Below are 20,568 nucleotides of genomic sequence, written 5' to 3' on the forward strand. Positions count from 1 at the left end.
TTAATAGTCCAAATACATCACCCAGTGCCAAAACATTTTGCTATCTTTGGTTTAAATTTCGTTGCTGACAATGATGTGGCAGAATAGAAGGAATACGTGCAGAAAGGTGATGAAAAGAGAAAAAGAGGACAAATGAGTGGGGAGAAAGGAAGGTGGGGAAAACATGATCTGGGCAGAAAGAAGAGAAAAAGAGAACCACGTAAGGAGATTAACAAAATATAGTCTTCAGGAGAGAAGAGCAACGTAAAGGAGAGAAAGGTAATGCATTACTATTCAGAAAGCATTTCACTGCATTGCAGTGGTGGACTGACACACATTCAGTTTATTCTAAAGGATACTTAATATCCTGAATAGCTTTGTAGACATAGAGGTCAAGCTCCAGATGTTTTTCTGCCTCATTTCACTAAAGTGCATTAAACAATGGCGTTGTTAGTTTTTCTCTAGTTAATAATATGTGCTGAATTACGCTCCTTTTTCCCCTAATCCCCTCCTGTCAGCTTATTTATTCTTTTTTTTCAATGAACATGGTGCTCGTAGTTCAAACTCTTTGTTGCTGGGTAAATCCTTTAATAGTCAACTGTAAGGTCGTGGTAATAGGTTCAGGGATTAAGAGTGGAAAACTTGTTATACGTGTACCAGTGTTGATGGTGCAAACGCAGTACTGAGCCAATTACTGCCCTTCCCTGTCAGCATATTTTACTATGAATGTTTTAATCTCTTTTTTATGCTAGAAGCAACAATATTTATATCATTAAATAATCCAGAAATCCATCACTTGGCTGACTGTCTATTCAAAGTCAATTGGCATTCATAATTATATTTCTGAGACCTTTACAAAACATTTACAAAGGGTGACACAGCTCTACAGTCCAGTCCAGGAAATGAATACATTGATAATGCATTCACTATATTTAACTGTGTCTGAAAATTGCCATAATTTCTCCCCATTTTCTTTTCTTCCTTCTTCCTCTTCTGCCTTTTTTTCTTATCCTGTCTTTGCATGACAGCTGTTTGGAGATGTAATCAGAAAGTCCCGGGTTTTTTCTGTGTCAGCACGGGTCACACTGAAGCAGGTGCGTGCGTTTGCTCGCCCGCACGCTGCATGTGTTGGTGCCCATTGAGGTTAGACTTGCTGACGGTATAGGGTGTGTTTGTGCGTGTACGTGGGTGCGTGGGTAGGCAGCGTAAGACAGACGAGCTGACTGTCTGTCAGCAGCTATTGATGAATGAAGAGTTGAGCCAAGCAGGGCAGGCTAACTAAGAGAAAATGCTATTATAAGCCCTCAAGCTTAACTCTGATTTATATCCATGCACCACACCTTAATTAATTGCTATACTTAGATTTATTGAGATAATCTTTAGATGAATCTGTTAATTAAATTAATTAAATCACCTTTTTAGACCTCCCTTATTTCCTACATTTATTGAAGCCCATCAGAACTAGCCACTTAGTTTTACAGTTACAGAAATGTGTAATTGGGCACTAATAGTATGGTACCAGACTGACAGAGTAGTTAAATCAGTGAATGAAATCCTAGCTTCTATCTGTACTGTGTGGGTGGCTCCATCTGGGCTTGCCAACTGCTCATCTAGGGCTGTGTGTGCGTGTGTCTATGGATTCATTTCTTTCTTAGCCTCTACAGTATTGTTAAAGTAGTAGCTTTAAACTAAATCACTGACACTTTGTGACACTGTTTTCCTCTTTAGGTAAATACTAAAATGAGTTGTTCTCTATGGTAATGAGAACATGGTAGTTCTGTTTCTGCTATCGTAAATGAGTAGAAAATGGGGATTTGACTAAATGTCCCCTGTAAATGTGGCCTACTTTAAATTAAGGTTGTCAGAGCAGTTTAAAAAGTCACGAATGAAACATATAAATATAGGTTGGTGTCAGTAGTGTTGTATAAACTTCTGAATAAGCTGGTGTTCCATAATGATTCTGAAATAAATGACATCACTCATTTTGTGGTGTAAAAAACACCAGCTATGTGAGACTTAGGTGACTCGGTGTGGATGTTTATTCTCCGGTTCTTTAATTGCCTCGTGAACAGATCACCCTACCTCTGTCCAGCTGGAAGTGTGTGTGTGTGTGTGTGTGTGTGTGTGTGTGTGTGTGTGTGTGTGTGTGTGTGTGTGTGTGTGTGTGTGTGTGTGTGTGTGTGTGTGTGTGTGTGTGTGTAACCAGCTGTACAGTCTCTTATCAGCGTAACCACTGCCCCGTAGTTAACAGCAGCCATCTGGTGCCCATGCACAGAGTTGGTTTTAGCTAACCAACCTCTCTCATCCACATGTCAGTACTACATGCTCTCTCCTTCCTCACTTTCCCCTTTCCTTTTTTGGTTCACCGCTCTTTTTATCCCTCATGTTTTAAATGAATAAATAGAGGCTTTTTTTAACATTTACTTCATTGACTTTTCCCTCATCCCCTCCATTTCTCTTCCTCCCTCATAATTTTCTCATCATGTCTAAAGAAAAGCTGGTATAAGTTTAAAAATAGGACTATTATTATTATTTTGTATGTTGTAGTTATTGTAACTGTTATATACACAGTTTATCCACCACACACATGTTTTAAACACATTCTTAACATCCATCCGTTTTCCTTTGCTTATCCCGTTCAAGGTTGCAGGTGTGCTGAGCCTATCCTAGATACCAGGGGTACAACCTGGGCCGGTCCCCAGTCTGACACGGGGCTAAAAGGGCTAGTTAGAATCTCGAGATGGCATTCCCTGTGTGCCTGTATGTTGTCATTATAAACTAGAAACCTAATGCTTAACATATAAGTTTATATTTAGTATGTACTGTATTATTCTGCAGGTGCAAACTGCAGGCTTATAGCCGAGAAGCATTCAGTATCATCTTGGTTCCTGCATTATTGATACCTTGGCGATCGATGATTTCAGATTGCATCAGATTGTTTCATAATCCACGAGCAACCTGAGAGTTTGTTGTATAACTACAGAGAAAGAGGAATGTTTGCCCTCCGTCTTTACACAGCCTGCTGCCTTTCAGACAGTTGCCTAGTAGGGTTATCTAACAGGTCGGTTTATTCAAAGATTAGCCAATCAAAAACAAACAGTCGACGCTCACTCCACGATGCTATAACAACTAAAAACACTTTAAACTGATGGGTGTCTTTTACAGTATGTTTCCAGTCCATTTAGACACGAACCCTTGAGTGCTCCAGCGCTTTGAAGTCTTGTCTTTCTAATGCAGTCTGACAAAGTGCAAAAACACACATGCACACTCTCCCTGTGTCAGCACAGTGTGACATTCCAAGGAACAATCTGGAAGGGGGTTGAGGACAGACACAGACTTGGCAACTCGGCATCTAATTGCCACACTATCTCTCTCTCACTCGGAGAGAAAACTGTCACAAATGTCCTCGCAGACTCTCTGCGGGCTGGCTCACACAAAAGCTGAAATATCAGAAACCATGAGACAAAACGTTGAGATTCTTAAAATAAGAAAATTACTCATTGAGGTTTTTAAGTTAATCAACACCAAGAACTCTTTTAATAAAGTGCAGCATGAAGATGTTTCATTCGCTCCATACTGTTTGGTTTCTTTTGTTGATTGGGAAGTTGTTGTTTTTTTAAATGGCTAACCAAACCATGCACAACCAAAATATTGTGAAATAATATACTGAAACATTCTGCGGCTAAATTTGCTCCTTTTTTCTCACCAAAGAATGAAGCCTATAGTTTCTCTGACTGGTTAAGTTGGTGGTGCAGGGATAATTACAAGCCTCTGAAAACAAGCTTGTCAGAGAGCAGCTATTTCTACTGACAGCCAGCTATGCCACTATACACACACACACACACACAGAGACACACAGAAGTGATATGGCCTGGTATTGACGCAGTTGAAGTTTGTTTTTTTTGTGTGCGTCTGTCGCAGACAACTGGAGCTGCCAATGCAGCTATTTCTATCCAGGGGTCAATCATTGCTAGAAAGAGCAGACTATATGTAGTGTGTAAGCAGCCATTCTATCCTGAGAGCACGCAGGGAAAATCAGCCTGACACTTCTCTGTGTATGTAATGCATGAGTGATTAATGCTAATGTGCATATGTGTCATATGTTAGAAACCCCTATTATTCTACTGGGGCACCAAATCAAATTGTTGTAGGCGCCAATAATACAGATGCATATTGTGTACAGTTTCCTTGGTAACTAGGAGGCAAGGCAGGGGCCACACTGACTGGCTGTCTGCTGTGATAGTGGTAGGAAGAGAAGTTTCTCCCCTAGTATTGCAGATTTTTGGGGTTAACCTCATGCTTTTGGCATGATTACAACTACTCCGACCAATATAGGATTTTTAAAACCAATACCTTACTGATACCAATGGTTGGTGATTAAAAATATTCTTTTGTTTATTTCAGATTTTAACGTTTTAATTTTGTTATGTGCAGTTTTTACTGTGCCCTTACTAAGATAATATGACAACGCTGTTTAAAATAATAAAATAATTGTTTTAGTGTCACACCAAGTTGAGGATTACTCATTGAGGCTCTGCCCGACTTGTTGTTCTTGTGGCGTCGCCAGCAAGTCGTAGAATGCCTTCTGGCTGACAAACTATGCAACATCAACACTCATAGCCCGGTTGAAGGATGTTTATCCCGTCTCTTCTTTACCTTTTAATCATAAATGCTGATACCAGTAGTTAATATCAGGCTCTAACGGCAGCGGTCTGTTCATCTTTAGTTGCGAGACATGAGCTGATTTTGGTTGTCTTATTTGCCTCATTGAATCCAATAACAGTGGGTGAGGTTGTGGCAAAGGACTAATCAACTGAAACCAAACTCTTCATTCGTCAGAATGGGCTGCAACTACACAAAGGTACCTTTGATAATGAGAAACTAACCACCCAGTTTTTGGCTGTGGCCTCTCTGTGGAACTGTGGCATCTATCAGCCACACCCTCTAGAATAACAAGCACACATAGTAAGGGAGCGCTGGGCAGATTGATAGATATGATGACTAAACAAGTCGACGCAGGAATGAATGAGCATTATGATATTAGATGACAAAAAGGTCTTTCATGGCACGTAAAAGTCACACCCTCTGCAATAACAAGCACATGGAAAAACAGGATGAATAAATGAATGGAAAGAGGGTAAAATTTGGTTAGGACTGAGTTCAGTGGGACAGTGAGTTAAGTCGAAAGGTTAGATGATGATTTACAATCCAGAGTAGCCTAATAATAATGACGTAGTATTTCTGTCCAGCTTTCTGCAGTCTAAAACATAACGGCGTGAAAACACGTCTTTGTAGAAGAATGTGACAAAAGGCAGATTGTCTGACTGTGGCTTCAAACCCCCCACAAACCACACGTGTGATGGTGGCGACTGAGATGTTTTGTCACTCTAGTGCACTTACAAAAACATTTGTTGCTTAGTGAGCAAAAGAACTTTGCTGATAGTGCTGATACCATCCCACACTCCTTCAAGCTGCTGATTCACACACTTTTCGTGCTGCTTTATTGTTCAGCATTATTAATAATTGAATTTAGACACTAAATTAATCAGTAATTCCACAGGAGAAGAATTTTGGGCCCAGCATTTTAGCACCCTGGCTTAATCTAAGGTACACACTTCACACCAGATAGCACAAGATGCTGACAAGCCTGAAATGCACTTGGTAAAATTTCCAAACTGTCTTTATCAGATTATAGCTGTAGGATTTCTTTCTTGCTGTTTTGTGTTAGTGTCGGAGAGCTCGTGTTTTGTGCAGGGTTTAAGAGTCAAAGACAATTCTGTAAATGTGTGAGTGAGTGACAGCTCTGCGTGCGTCTCTGCACGCGGTAAGGGCCGCGCTGACAGCAGAATGGTTTGCTCTGTTGGAGGGGATTCACACTTCACATCAGATTATCACAGTCTCGCACACAAAACCCGTGCTCACATAGACAGTATCACGATATCTTTGCTCGATTTCATACAGGATCTTTCTGCCCTCTACTTCCCTCTGTCACGCACACACCGACATAGACATACTCGCAGTAGTCCCACGGAGAAAGCGGCTAGTCATACCGAGCAGCCAGACAATAGCTCTGTCAATCAGCGTCAGGGGCCTGCTTAGCTGTCCAGCCTGAAGACTTCTGGTGGACAGCCCTAAAGGAATCTTATATTAGCCGCGAGCACATTTACCCCTGAATACATGTGTATTAAAAAAAATAAATATACACATATATACATATATATACATATATATACATATATATACACATATATACATATATATATACACATATATATATATACATATATATATATACACATATACATACATATATATACACATACATATATATATATACACATATACATACATATATATATATGTATGTGTATATATATATGTATGTATATGTGTATATGTGTATATATGTGTGTATATATATATATATATATATATATATATATATATATATATATATATATATATATATATATATATATTAGGGGTGCAACGATACACAAAATTCACGGTTCGGTTCGATACTTTGGTGTCACGGTTTGATATTTTTTCGATACAAAAAAATGTTCATGCATTTTTAATTTGTCATTTATTAAAATTATAAATATATATTTTAACTCAAAAGTACAGTTTTTAAATTTAACCCTAACCCTTGTGCATGTTTTTTATTTTGACAGCGAATGCGCACCTGCAGACCACTTATGTGCAGCCCTGGTTATTTAGCTCATCATATCGCAGCCACAGAAATTCTTTTGTCCATGAAACCATAAAGCTGCACTTTCTTTTTGCCTTATAGTCTGATTTGTCATAACTTCTCCGTTTTGTGGTAAGCTTTTCTTTGGCTGTCACTTCTTCACCCTGACCTGTCTTATTTGGCTCAGCAGAACTGAAATGCTTTTACACGCTCACTCACATAAGCTCAGCGATTCTCTGCGCGATCAACCTCTCACATGTTTAAGCTTGCTGCGGGAGATTTCACTTGTCATGTTTGCATAGTAAGCTAACGATTAATAAGACGATGTCAGAGGAATTGGTGCACAAATTATCATCACTCACAGATCAGTGCTGTCGCTCTCTATACACAGTTCGCACGATTGCAAAGTGAAAGCAAAAAAACAAGCGCAAATTCAAACCCGACTTCAATATGTCACATATTGACAGTGGCTCACCGATGCCAATGACATAATTACCCAGCTACATTTCTGAAAGAATGCAAAAGCATTGACATATATTTTTCCTACAATAGCCCGACGGGCAGGGAAGAGAAAGATTTTGGTAGCCCGACTGAAAAAAATCGCTAGCTCCAGGACGTTGGGCTAGCGATATTGCAAGCCCTGTATCTGATTGAGGAATCACTCATCTTTGGAAAAGAGAGTTTATTACAGAGAAATGGCTCTTTCCAAAATAAAAGCTATACTATCCGCTTCTTCTGGGCTATATTCTCAGCAGCATAAGGAGAATCATGTGCTAACAGCTGTCTAAATGACTCGGCTAAAGTTAGTAGCATGCTTGCTTTTTTTTGTCTGCTTCCACTTGTCTTTGCACTAGGATGATGTCGGCGTAAATGTGCAGTCATATTCGTTGTGTTCCCACTAGTGCTTTCAGGTTAATCTCGTTGAAATGACCTTAACGCCACAACACGGCAAATCTCCGTTAACGAGCTACCGCCGATCGCTCCGTGCATGGGGCTAAACGGCCAACACGTTAACGAGCTAACTGCGCTAACACACTAGTTCACACCAATGTAATTGAGCATTGCATGGCACATCCAACATACTGTTTTACTTTAGTCCATGACTCGCTTACCTTCAGGGTCATACGTCACATGAAAACCAAAATAATTCCAAACGCCAGATCTGAATGAGGTTCAATTTGCCTGTTGCAAGTAGAGCTTAACTTCTGTCTTGCTAGCTTGCCCTGCGCTCTTCCTTCTGACTATGCTGTCTGTGTTGAGCGCTCAGTGGATCTGCGCTCGACAGTGCAGCCTAGGCGGAGTAGTCGAACACAGATTCACTGAGCGCTCAACACAGACAGCATCGTCAGAAGGAAAATTGATAAAATAAATTACAAATGTTGTATTGTTCGATACATATGCGTACCGAACCGAAAGCACTGTATCGAACGGTTCAATATCGATACGAATATCGTTGCACCCCTAATATATATATATATATATATATATATATATATATATATATATATATATATATATATATATATATATATATATATATATATATATATATATATATATATATATATATATATATATATATATATATATATATATATATACACACACAGTATGTGCATTTGGTAGCTCAGTTTTGACAGTTTTATGGGGAAGTGTAGATAGAGAGTAGGTCAGGAAGGCCAGTGAGCTGCAGTCAGTGGAGTTCATTTGCATCTTTTCACAATAATTAGGACATTAGAATTTATCTGTTTTAAAGACCCATGACTGCATTTTTCCTTTTTTTGTTTTTGCTCTGTGCTAAACGTTTTCTGCTGTTACTCATATAATTGGAGGTCCTGCTAAATGGTCCAGCTGCAGCTCTGATATAATTATAATATGACTCAATCTCAAGCAAATTATTGCAAATATAACTTTTGGATGGCAGTTCGTGTGAGATGGTTAATATCAAAAACAGTCTTGTTGGCTAACGGGAATAAGACACTGATGGATTTTTCTTTTTTTTTCTGTTTCACAGGCATTAGTGTGACTAAGTCCAAACTGGAAAAAAATGTTTGGTACTAATAAGAATTCAAATATCAGCAAACATCATTCCCTTTCTTCATTTTCTTGCTTCAGTCCCACTCATTTGTCAGCTCTCGTAAAATTAAACTGGTGGGAGGAAGAGGGGGTTAGAACACTGCTCATGGAGTTGTGCATTAGTATCATTAGGTAAATGTCTCAGGTTTGTTCACTGGCAGGAACATTTTTCACAATTAGCATGATTTATTAACAAAATAACGTGGTTTTTTTTTTTTTCTTCTTTGCTGTCTTTCAGGTGGCACAAGAGACATTGGATCAGCATTGACCAGGATGTGTATGAGACATCGCAGCATAGAGGCTAAACTCAAACAGTTCTCCACGTAAGGAACATTATAGTACTGTATATTACTGTGCTGCTTATTTTTAACCATAGTGCTATTCAGTTGTGTGAGCAACTCTCAATTGCTGCTTTGAGATTAGATTCAAAACTTGCAAAGGTAGATTGTTTTTTCTGTTTTTTCCTCTTGCACTAGTTCCTATATTATTAACTCACAGTTAATGACCCACGCTGCCCTCCATGCTGTGCAGCTCTAATAAAACGGTTTGTAATTCAGTTGTTTCCACACCGTGCCCCCCATGTTTTGACATTTCATGTGTGTGTGGGTGAAATTGCCGTGTCGGGGAATGCTGGGAAAGAGACTATTCGTCTGGCAGTATGTGCATCTATAATGTCTCTGTAAAGACGTACACACCAGGTCTCTCTTCTGTACCTACACACACACACAAACACACACTACACAGACAAGGGGCTCTCTAATTTCAGCTGGCATTTCAGGGGAGATTCCACTTGGAGCTCCATAGTAGTAGTTGTACACAAGGGGGCTGGGGTCAGCAACCCCCCAAATGCATGCACACACACACGCATGCACACACACACACAAACTCACACACAGGGACTTTGTAGAAATGTCTGCAAGTGGGAATAGTCTAATTTTAGTTGCATGCACTAAGACTGCAGCTGTCCACCTCTCACACTCACAGATACGTCTGTAATGATTGACAGATATAACTGTACTTTTTTCTCAGTGTTTTTCTCTCTCTGCCTGTCAATGATTGACACAAAATCATATACCATATAAACAGAAAGGAAAACTAAACAAATGAGTTTGACAGTCTGTCTGAAGTTTTAATTGGAAGGCAGGTATAACCTTGCGCTATGTGTTCAAATTGCTGTATCTTTCACACAGTTATTTCTATATTAATCTAAAACTACTCCAGTTAAATCTCAAACTCGGTACAATTCAGTTTCAAATTGAATCTGCTGAAGCACACACCCTGAAGACTAAAAAGGTCCCTGTCCAAATACTTGCTGTATATGGTGAAATGTGGTTAACTGATCGGGTTGACCTTAGATCAGGGGTGAGGTATGTGCTGCTTTTACAGGGGCTTCCTTGAGGGTCTGATCAACCCTCTACAAGAACAGATGGAGGAGTGGAAAAGAGGAGTCAACACTTTGGACAAGGACCATGCAAAAGGTGGGATGAACAAAAAAAATCTTCCAATCATTGTGGGAAAAGCAGTATTGGTAATCTGTTAGCTCTATTCATACTGTATTAGATGTTAGCAAAGCTTTAAATACATAATTATTTTGTCTTTTTTTTTTTTTTGTCTTTTTTTTTCTTCCCATCTCACATAATACGTTTGTGGAAAACTACTTTAAAACTGTTAGTTGACCTTATTAATCTTGTCCATGTGAACCAGAGTACAAAAGAGCTCGGCAGGAAATTAAGAAGAAGTCATCGGACACGCTGAAACTTCAAAAGAAAGCAAAAAAAGGTACTTTTTAAATTAACTTTTGCAATAATTTTACCTGCTAAATGCTGGTAACAGTAAATGGATTACACATGACACAACATAAACTAATTCACGCTAAAAAAACAATTAAAAATAAAGACACATGAGGGTAGAAGGAAAAACAGACAAGACATATTTGGCTCCGCTACAATAGTTACAATATTTAAGAGAACCATCTACTGTAAATTTACATTCAGGACTAAATTAAAAACCTGATTATTTTAAATGTAAGACAAACTTTTACGTGTCTTAAGCTGACAAATCTTCTTGTAATAGGAAAATGCTCAAACTATATATGTGAGTTTTTCATTAGACACCAGCGATGTGTGTAGACGTTTGTCCCCACTGATTTAGTTGTGCAGCTTCACTGAGGCTAAACATTACCTTACTTGGTAAACACTCCCTCGGAGGGTAGGGCTCGTTTCCCTCTGCCGTTTTCTTGGCTCAGGTTCTACAGACACATTCATCTACCTAGAAAAAAAATTCGATACACAAAAAAGGAGTTGGTCCGATATCCCTTCAGTATCTGTAGGGATATTGCGGGTTCGTTTTTAAATCAGTGGATAACTCGTACAAAACACTTAAGCCAAAAAAAAGTCTCAGCTCAGCACTAGATTTAACTCAGGAATATACATTTGAATCTGTGAAACATATCCAGCAAAATAATGTTTTAAGAGGACTTTAAGTTCGCTTAAACATAAGAAACAAAGACATGGCCAGTCAATAATTCCTCACTCAAATATACATAAAAACTTACTGTATATGTAATCTATTTCTGAGTGGAAACAACATATTGAAGCACATTGAAGTACTGTTTTAGTTTTTTCTCAGGTTCCTAAAATGCTACAGGGTCCATTCGCACACACAATGCTCCAAAATCATGTGATGATTAGTGTTTAGCGCTGGCGCTCCTTCACTTGACTTGGATCTTTTTCCTTTCCTTGTCCCCATGTGGTTCTGATACCATCCCTCACCTTACGCTGCACTGCAGCTGATAATTTCGGTAAGTCAGCTTATAGAATAGACACACTGTCCACACTGTTGCTCACGCCATTGTGCTTAACCGAGCATCTTGGTTGTCTTGTGCAATAGGTACCATGGATCTTTGTATGCAAATTTTAATGTGTGTAAATGCTTCCAATTATTTGCATGCTCATTTTTTTTTCTACAGGTGAGGCTACTCTTGTTTACACTCGATGGTTGCCACAACATACTGGCATGTTGTTGTTGTTTTTTCCTCAGGGGTGGAGAAACCAGGATTCCCACTTTATGTAGATGCTTCATTTACCTTCTCTTTATTTGTTTATATATTCATGGTCTATAGTTCCTGATTTGAGGGCCTGTGTTGATAATCACCTTAACTTTAACCACATTTATAGGTGGTTTAACTTGTCGTTTGTCATAGCATAACTACAGAAACAGCCAAAGTGATGTTTTTTATAAACAGCTGAATCTAACCACCCTTTAATATTTCACACTAATTCCGAATTTATTGCTATTTGTATATAGACATCTTCTATTTAGGCATTTTGGAGACTTCCACACTGATGTGAGCAAAGACAATCGTAACTAGCTTTGCTTCTTTAAACCTGACTCATAGCAGCACAAACAGATCTTTAAATAAAATGCAAAGCAGTAGGTTAGTAGATTCTAATATGCTACACTGAAAGAAGACTGCTCCATTTGCTATCAGATGTAAGACACCATCTGTCTGCTTGTGTTGGTCGGTCGATATCTGATGTTTGATATGTGTCTTGTGAGGGTGTTTTTCTGACCTGGGACCCTGGCCGTTCTAAGAAACAGCCTGTGACTGCAACCTAATGTAATCATTGCCCTCGTGAAAGCTGAAGCAGTTAATCTCATTTGGGTGTGCAAATGTATCTACATGTGAATCGAATGGGGGCTACTTCAACCACCTGATTCAAACAACTCAAAGCAACTGAAAAGAAAAAAGCTGAATTCTTGAATCTTTAGGATGATTCAGGTTTACTTTTAACCTAAAAAAGCTCTCTGCAGTCATTTGCACAACCTAGCCTTGCTAATAAAAGGAACACTGGCCAATTCCTCTGATTCCTCATGGCGTTCATACTTGATAACATCACACTCATTTGTTGGTTGCACATCCATGATGAGAACATCCCATTTCACCACAATCCTAAGGTGCTCTGCTGGAAGCAGCCATCAGAAGATGGGTACACTGTGGTCATAAAGGGATCGACATGGTCGGCAAGAACAGTCAGTTTCATGCTCAGTTTGTACAAAAAGGCCCAAAGTGTGCCACACCATTAACCATTATACCACCACCAGTCTAAACCGCTGATATTAGGCAAGATGGATCCACGCTTATATTGTTTACCCCAAATTCTGTTTCTGAAATACCTAGACCAGCCTTTCAGGCACCAACAATCATGTCATGTCAGAGTCACTTAAATCACCTTTCTTCTCCAATCTGATGCTCCGTTTGAACTTCAGCAAGTCATCTTAACCATGTCCTCATGCTTAAACGCATTGAGTTGCTGCCATGTGATTGGCTGAATAGATTTTTGCATTAATAAGCACTTAAACATAACCAGTGTACCTAATGCTACAATTGCTATTTGTTCATATATCCTATGAATTCTGTACAGTCACATTATTTGACCGTCTCTCCTTTTCTCTTACAGCACCAATTGTCTGATTGAACATTAAAAATGGTGGTGAAGTAGATTGTAATGTGCGGTCAGTGACCACAGATCTTTATTATACCTTCTGCAGTTGAAGGGAAATAGAAGGTAGCTATCAAAACCTTGTCATCCACATAGCTGCTCAGAGACTAGGAATGCAGACAAACCCAATGTGTAACCAACACTAACACCACCTCTTCTTACCACAACTGTCATTTCATGGCCGTGTGCTCCGGTGTTGTGTCCATACACTTGAGTCCCTGTGTGTGAGTGTTTAGGTCATTTATGTCAATTGTAGTATCTTTATTAAGTCTCTGATGTTATTAAGTAACAGATATGGCCTCTGGTTGAATATTATAAGCAGGTTATTAACAAGTACCTGTTTGGGGGTTTAGTCAGTAAATAAGCATGTTTCCCTCATACTTGACTTTAAAGAGGCTAAACTCATAAACCAATTAGTACATTGCAACTTTTACAACTTAGAATTAGAAGCACTACTCGAGCTACTCACGAGCTCTAAAAAACAGCAACAAAGAAAATATTTGGCTTTCCATCTGTTTCAGACAAAGTACGTCAACTTACAGTAGCGTCTTTCCAAAACCACATCGGTTTTGTTGAGAAAACCGTCTGCCAATGCTTAAAGTAAAGAAAACCAGAATTCAGCGTGCTGAGGAGACACCACAGGCTTTGGGGGTTGAAATGCTATTCTTCTACGCCGAGGCCAACTGAGACCTAGCGTGGACTTAGTCCCAAAACCGAGTGAAGGAAAACATTGATACAATATGATAAGAACATTTTTTAACTTTGTCTGACATACTGCATATAAATGAGTATTAATAAGAGAGCGTACATTCGCTCAGAGCATCTTTTGCGATCATGGCATGTAAAGGAATTTTTCCCATTAGAGTTTAAATTTTTTAGATTCAAATATTGTTCAAACTCAAACTTTTATTTAAGAGTGCTCGACATTGTTTTCAAATAGCTGTTTGGATTCATACCAGACTGTAAGGGGGTCTTCCTGTGCCTGCGCTCCATCACTCCACTACAATTCATGAAATTTGGTTTTGTAGTTTTTGCATCTTATACCTAAGTGACAGACACACGGCACTGATTACATCCCTCCTGGTCTTTTGCCTTAAAGGAGGGATACGATTTTCCCTATAATGAGTTCAGTCCTGCAATGGAAACCAGAATAATGAGTGAGGTCTGTCTTAGCCCTCTAAAGTTTGCTCACGTAGCCAGCTCTCCACAAACCCTTGCATGTTATAATTGTACCCTGGGTTGCCTCAGAAGTTGCATTTGGATCTATATGAAACTGAAAATGTATACTTCAATCTGGACTTTCCAGTCCAGCTTTTACAGTCAATTTACTTTTTAGCTGCCATAAAGACACACACAGCTCACATTCCTCAGAGTCCAGTGTCAAACTCACCCGCTAAACTTGGTAAATGGATTCCCTTCACATTGAAGCTTCTTTTGTCTCGTCTCTTGTTTTTTGTACGCAGTCATTACAGACCCAGACTGCCCCGCGATATTTAGATTTGTAGTGTTCATGTGCTGGTATTTGTGTGTGTTCTGCAAGTCACTGTTAATTATAAAAATGTATCTTCCTGCTGCTTTATCCTGTTAAAAATGCATAGACCACACACGGACACGTCCACGAGGAACAAGCTTGTTTGTCCTCAGGATGACATGCGCATGCTTACAGTGTGTTTTACATTTGAGATGAGGATGATTTACCTGCGTAACTCCATCTCTGTGTTTCCTCTGGTATCTATTTGCATGATAAAGGGCCTCACATGAAACGTCAACAAAAGATCTTTGCCCAGACACAAGAGTAGAAAGAGACCACAGACCTTGTTCAGTTTGCAAGTGTATGCTTAACCTTGATTATCAAAGTTAAAATTCTGTGCGTGTGTGTATATGTTTGCGTGTAAGTGTAATTTAAGTGCCTTTGAAGCACAGTGTCGGGTAGTCGTCAGCTTTCCTGCTTCCTCAGGGAATTCAGGAGGATTTGATTTGACTTCAGGGTATCCTCTCTTAAAATCATACACCTAAATGCAATTTCTAAACACAGAATCAGAAAGTGCTGAATGACACTATAACCTTTGGGACTGCAAAAGTCCTCAGACATTCCTGGATTTATACATGCATATTAAAACGCAGCACAAGGACCAGATGGTTGTGTCAATACCCCGGACTCTTGTGATTATGAAAGCTGATGCACACAGTGTCTCTCTCTCTCTCTCTCTCTCTCTCTTAACACATTCCAGGAATTCATAGGAATCGACAAACGGTAGTGGAAAGATAGTCAAAATGGCACTCGCTTCCATCTATCTTATCATAACATATGGGAAGCTTTCCAAGATGTGCGAAAGCTTAGCCTAAGGTTGATAACTTGTTTTTCCACTTCTGAGCAAAAGATGGGAAGCTCCAGGGACAAGAGTGGCTCTTTACAAGGAGCAGTGTGGAGTAGTTAAGAAATTCAAACAGTAGCTTTTACAACAGCAATGTTCACCTCAATAAACAACATGCAGAGCTGTACAAGTTGCTAGTACCAAGCTAACACCAAAGAGTAGTAGTGATTATTCATGCGTCTCACACTAGGGTAACTATTCTGTTTAATATCTGTGCTGTGAAGGAATTACAAAGGTGAAAAGTATTGTTTTCATACTTAACCTGTCAATTTGATCACATATCTGATCTCATTTTTATATTCCTCTATTGACGTAGATTCCTCTTTTTCCCCTGTTTTTCTTTTTTCTTCCCCTCCAAGGTCGTGGTGATATCCAGCCACAGCTGGACAGCGCCATGCAGGATGTCAGTGACAAATACATTCTGCTGGAAGAGACGGAGAAGCAGGCCCTGAGGAAGGCTCTTATAGAGGAGAGACAGAGATTTTGCTGTTTTGTAGCCATGCTGCGGCCTATAGTGGTGAGTGCAGCGGGGGAGAGGAAAGAGAAATGGGCCTTGGGTAACCACTCAGAGAGAGCAACAGAAAAATGTATTAACTCCACAGGCTCTATGCTTTTTACATCCCACACACTGGATAGAAAACGTTTAACTTTCTTTTTCTTTAACACACTGAACTGTAAGCTTTTTTTTTTACTTTAAACACTGAAATGTAATGACTCTTTTTACTGGTGTGTAACCTGATTAGGCGTAATCATCTTGTCTACATGTCCTGTCCTTGTAGGATGAGGAGATTTCTATGTTGGGAGAGGTTACCCATCTCCAGACCATCTCTGAGGACCTCAAAGCCTTGACCTCAGACCCACACAAGCTTCCCCCTGCGAGTGAACAGGTGAGGAAAAACATTAAAAAGATAAAGTACTCATTATGTGCGTCATATTTTTGTGCTTTTTTTTTATTTATTTATTTTTTTTTATTCTGTTTACTACCTTTTTTTCTCAACTCTGAAAACAAACAGCTAATAATTTTGTCCATTTCAGGTGATCTTGGACTTGAAGGGCTCAGACTATGGTTGGTCATATCAAACTCCGCCCTCATCCCCCAGCACCACCATGTCCAGGAAGTCTAGCATGTGCAGGTAGGCTCAAATAAGTGAAAGAGGGGCATAGTTTTATAAGCACACATGAATCTACACCCATAAAAACTTTTGAAATTCACTTTACTTAAAATTAAATTAAAGTAAAATTTAATTATGCCGTTTTTTTCACCAGTTTCCCTAAAGTGATAAGAGAAATGGAACTGCGTTACAGTGTTTCGTCAAGTTAGAATTCCACAGTTTTATAACAGTGTCCCGCATATACTTTGCAAGATCTACTAAAATATGCAAAACTGTCATTTTAACCATATCAGTGCTTGTGAATCTGCTTGGAAGACAGCTGATATCAATTTAAAGAGATTTTAAAGTAGGAGTAAATGATTTACTGGCTTTGCATAAACTTTGTCTGCCACCTAGTGGCCAAAATTATCTGCAATACTTTGCAGAAGATATGCTAAAGATATGTTTTGGTATAACTGTATTTGGTGAAAAGTGTTAAGAAAGATGAAGGAGAATTGACAAAAGGAAGCAGCTAATGATTTTTAGCTGTTCAGATCTTGTCTTCTTTACTCTGTCCTCACTGCTTTTGTGTATCTTCCAATGATTCGTTTTCCAGAGCTGTTCTGGTTTAAGGAAATAAGTCTAATGTCTGGGTTGTGTATTGCTTTATGTCTTTTTTTTAAAATGTGCTAAAATCTATTTCAGGGTTGTGGGTGTGATGATTGGACCAAAACTTTAAATTACATGTTAGATTATGATTGACTGCTATATGGTAACAATGCAAGACTTTGAGGCCAAAAACAAAAATTGCTGCTTTTCCTCCTGTTTCTTAAGGCTTTTGCAAATATATCCTTTTCATCTGAGATTTTGGCGACTTGGTTAATGCATACACATTTTATCAGATGCTGCATCATAGTACAGCACTAGCAGCTTGAGCTGGTTATAGATTTGATTTGCATATAGTTGTTTTATTGTCATAATTTGCTTCACGCTGCATTTATAGTAGGACAGATCTTTTAATTTAGAAGTCACGGAGTAATTAAGACCCACTGTTTATGCTGTTTTTGTTTTTCATGATTTTTTCCTGTGAATATTTTCAAAAAGCTTGCACAAATCCTGCCTGCAATTATTGCCATTTATGATTTCAGTCGCCTTGAGTTGGTTTGTGTTGTTGTTTTTGAGGAGATTGGCCTAATTCACTGCCTGCTGCATCTTGGTGTGGTGTTTTAATTGTTTCCCACCATGTCTTTTCCATTCCCCCACCCCCAAACCTTTGCCTTTATGTCTACTCCTTTTATCTCCTCCTTACCCAATCATCCCCCCTCCTTCAACCCAATCTGCCTTTGGGTGCACTTGATTCTCTTTACCCTCATCGCTTGCTCCTTCCCCTTTCACAGTAGTCTGAACAGCGTTAACAGTAGTGACTCCAGGGGATCCAGTGGCTCTCACTCTCATTCTCCTTCCTCCTCTTCTTCCTCCTCTTCCTCACACCACCTCTTCCACCACCATCACCCTCGCCATCGATACCGCAGCTCCACGCTACCCCAGCAGACCCCAGCTCGGCTTCCTAGCATCTCCTCCCACGACTCGGGCTTCATTTCTTCATCACAAGACCAGTACACATTATCCAAGTCGTCCTCGCCACTGCCAGCTGAAAAAAAGGTAAGAAAGAGGCCTCAGATACCCACACTTGACCATAATTTTGGATCCAACTCTCTCAAGACGATGAGAGACAGTTAGCTGGCAGCAGTTAGTGTGTGTGATCATGGTGAAGTCATTTCACTGCTATTATTATAGCATAAATATGAAGGAAATTAGTCTGCCTCCATTCTAGCCCAGGGCAAAACGGGTCAGGCCCATCCTGCTATTAAAAAGTCAACCGCTGTGACAGACTGCGGTGTGTATTGTATTTTCATTAAATGAATTACAGCAAAATTGCATGTTAGAGCATCAACATTATGTTTTACAGTCGCTAAGAGCATGTCTCTATCAGCAGGTCTGAGTCTGTCACTTTTATCTAATCGTCTGCGAGGTAGTCCAAGGGATCGTCTGTGCGGGCTCCGCGGTTGGAGATCAGCACTGAGAGCAGCTGCACTAGTTGATGTTGTCTTGGCATGCCAGCAACCAGAGTTCCCCTGTCCAGAACACATTGGTAGAGTTAGGCTCCAAGTTTTTATGATGCACTGAATGTGGTTTGGCAAGTCTAACTCTGACCCATTTACAGTACAGTCCTGGGAATCGGCCTCCTCGTTGCCTCTTTCTTGGTGTAGTTACAGTAGCTGAAAGAGAACGGCCTCACAGCTCGCACTTTACACATCACAAGGAACTTTGTGTTTCCAGCCTCCAGCACTCACCCTCGCACTGCTGATGTCCATACATTTAATGCTGGTTTGACTCCCAGTGCACCTCTTCTGCAGTCATTCGGCTGTGCACTGCACTAACTGCTGAGAACAGTGAAAAAGTTGCCTCTGCTTTCTTAACAAACTGCTTCTATCTCGCTACCTGCTGACATGTCTATCTTTTGATTCTTTCCTTTTACACGTCCGTCTGTGATGTCTCCCTCCTCCTTTTACCGCTCCTCTCTCCTTCTGGTCTCGTGTCACTGCCTGTTTGCCGCTGCCCTCGCTGTCCCAGGCTTGTCCCACTTCCAGCCCCTCTGAGATGTCAGAGACAGGGCTGCTGCATAGTGACTGCAGCACCCCTTCTTCACTAGCAGATACTACTGCACCTCAGCCCTCTACTGACAAGGTGATAAACACTCATCCACAATGAATCTTATAAGCTTTACACACGCAACATGCTTTCCTCATACTAAACTCTAAACCCGGGTGTGTATGCCATCGATTCAGTGTAATGCAAAGATACTCTGTATGCTGTATGTGCATCTCCAGTTTTCATTCATTTCAGCATCCGTGAGCAGTTCCTTTCTTCTGTGTTGATTTGATTAGTATATTTTTTGTGTTTCCTGTACTTGAGTTATCCTCAGTTATGTTTTGTTTTTATTTTCCACTGTTTTATCATTTAAACGATTTATCCCATTACACATTTGTTTGCTTGTCTTCTTTCTGTTCTCATCCCTCCTCCTGATCGGCATGCACGCAAACAGTTGTCCAATGGTTTCGACCACTACAGCCCAGCCAGTTCCCCCTACCTGCATAGCAACGGGGGCAGTTTGGGCTCAGTGTCAAACACTGCCTTCCCCTTCTTCCCTCCCTCCTCCTCAACCTCCACCTCCTGCCCCACTCGTTCATGGTCACGTCCTGCATCAGCCTTGCTGCCAGACTACCCTCCCTACTGCACATTGGGTTCCCCCATGATGCCTTCATCACGAGTCCCCAGCTGGAAGGTTTGTCCATCTCCTCTGAGTTGACGATCGACATATTTCCGTCCTCCTTGTCTACAGTTTGAACACACATTCAGTGAATTATTTGGGTTTTCTTTATGTTGTTTACCTACTTTAGTTGAGTCCAAAAATGTAGTATGAACAACAAACACTGACATCTGCATCTCGTTTTTTAACAGGACTGGGCGAAGCCTGGGCCTTATGACCAGCCTATGGTCAACACGTTACGGAGAAAGAAAGACAAGGAGAGTCCAGCTGTGGTGGACAGTAATGGGAGTATGAACTGTGATAATAGCCCGCCCTCTGCCCAGACCGCAGCTCCAGCTGCATTGCAAACACCAAGCCAATCAGCATTAGTGCAAGACAAGAACAGGAACACACCTGCGGCTGTCAGGGTCAGTTTTTTGTCGCTGTCTCCCTCTTTTTGTTAACTGATTAAACAAGCATGCTGTTAGTTCGCCAGTGAGGATTCAGCCAAATGTTCTTTTGGGTTTTTGGTCTCTCTGTAACA

General features: G+C 40.1%; 1 protein-coding gene across 8 annotated transcripts in view; it reads left to right on the top strand.

Annotated features, from left to right (window-relative positions):
- The window catches only part of LOC308405431 (protein MTSS 1-like), a 49,496-nt gene that overhangs the window by 24,788 nt on the left and 4,140 nt on the right, over nucleotides 1–20,568 (top strand). The window contains exons 1-12 of one of the 8 annotated variants that reach the window (XM_080896079.1): nucleotides 8,657–8,878; nucleotides 8,985–9,069; nucleotides 10,133–10,224; nucleotides 10,451–10,525; nucleotides 11,535–11,546; nucleotides 15,983–16,140; nucleotides 16,403–16,510; nucleotides 16,659–16,756; nucleotides 18,112–18,376; nucleotides 19,349–19,462; nucleotides 19,821–20,060; nucleotides 20,237–20,452. In XM_080896079.1, coding sequence (XP_080752205.1) covers nucleotides 9,020–9,069; nucleotides 10,133–10,224; nucleotides 10,451–10,525; nucleotides 11,535–11,546; nucleotides 15,983–16,140; nucleotides 16,403–16,510; nucleotides 16,659–16,756; nucleotides 18,112–18,376; nucleotides 19,349–19,462; nucleotides 19,821–20,060; nucleotides 20,237–20,452 — 1,428 coding nt within the window. In that variant the 5' untranslated portion in view covers nucleotides 8,657–8,878; nucleotides 8,985–9,019. Of the gene's footprint in view, nucleotides 1–8,656; nucleotides 8,879–8,984; nucleotides 9,070–10,132; nucleotides 10,225–10,450; nucleotides 10,526–11,534; nucleotides 11,547–15,979; nucleotides 16,141–16,402; nucleotides 16,511–16,658; nucleotides 16,757–18,111; nucleotides 18,377–19,348; nucleotides 19,463–19,820; nucleotides 20,061–20,236; nucleotides 20,453–20,568 lie in introns of those variants that run through there. The other 7 variants (XM_080896074.1, XM_080896078.1, XM_080896073.1 and 4 more) reach the window with 7 other exon arrangements.

This window comes from Rhamphochromis sp. 'chilingali', assembly GCF_963969265.1.
Source record: "Rhamphochromis sp. 'chilingali' genome assembly, chromosome: 11".
Lineage (NCBI taxonomy): Eukaryota > Metazoa > Chordata > Actinopteri > Cichliformes > Cichlidae > Rhamphochromis > Rhamphochromis sp. 'chilingali'.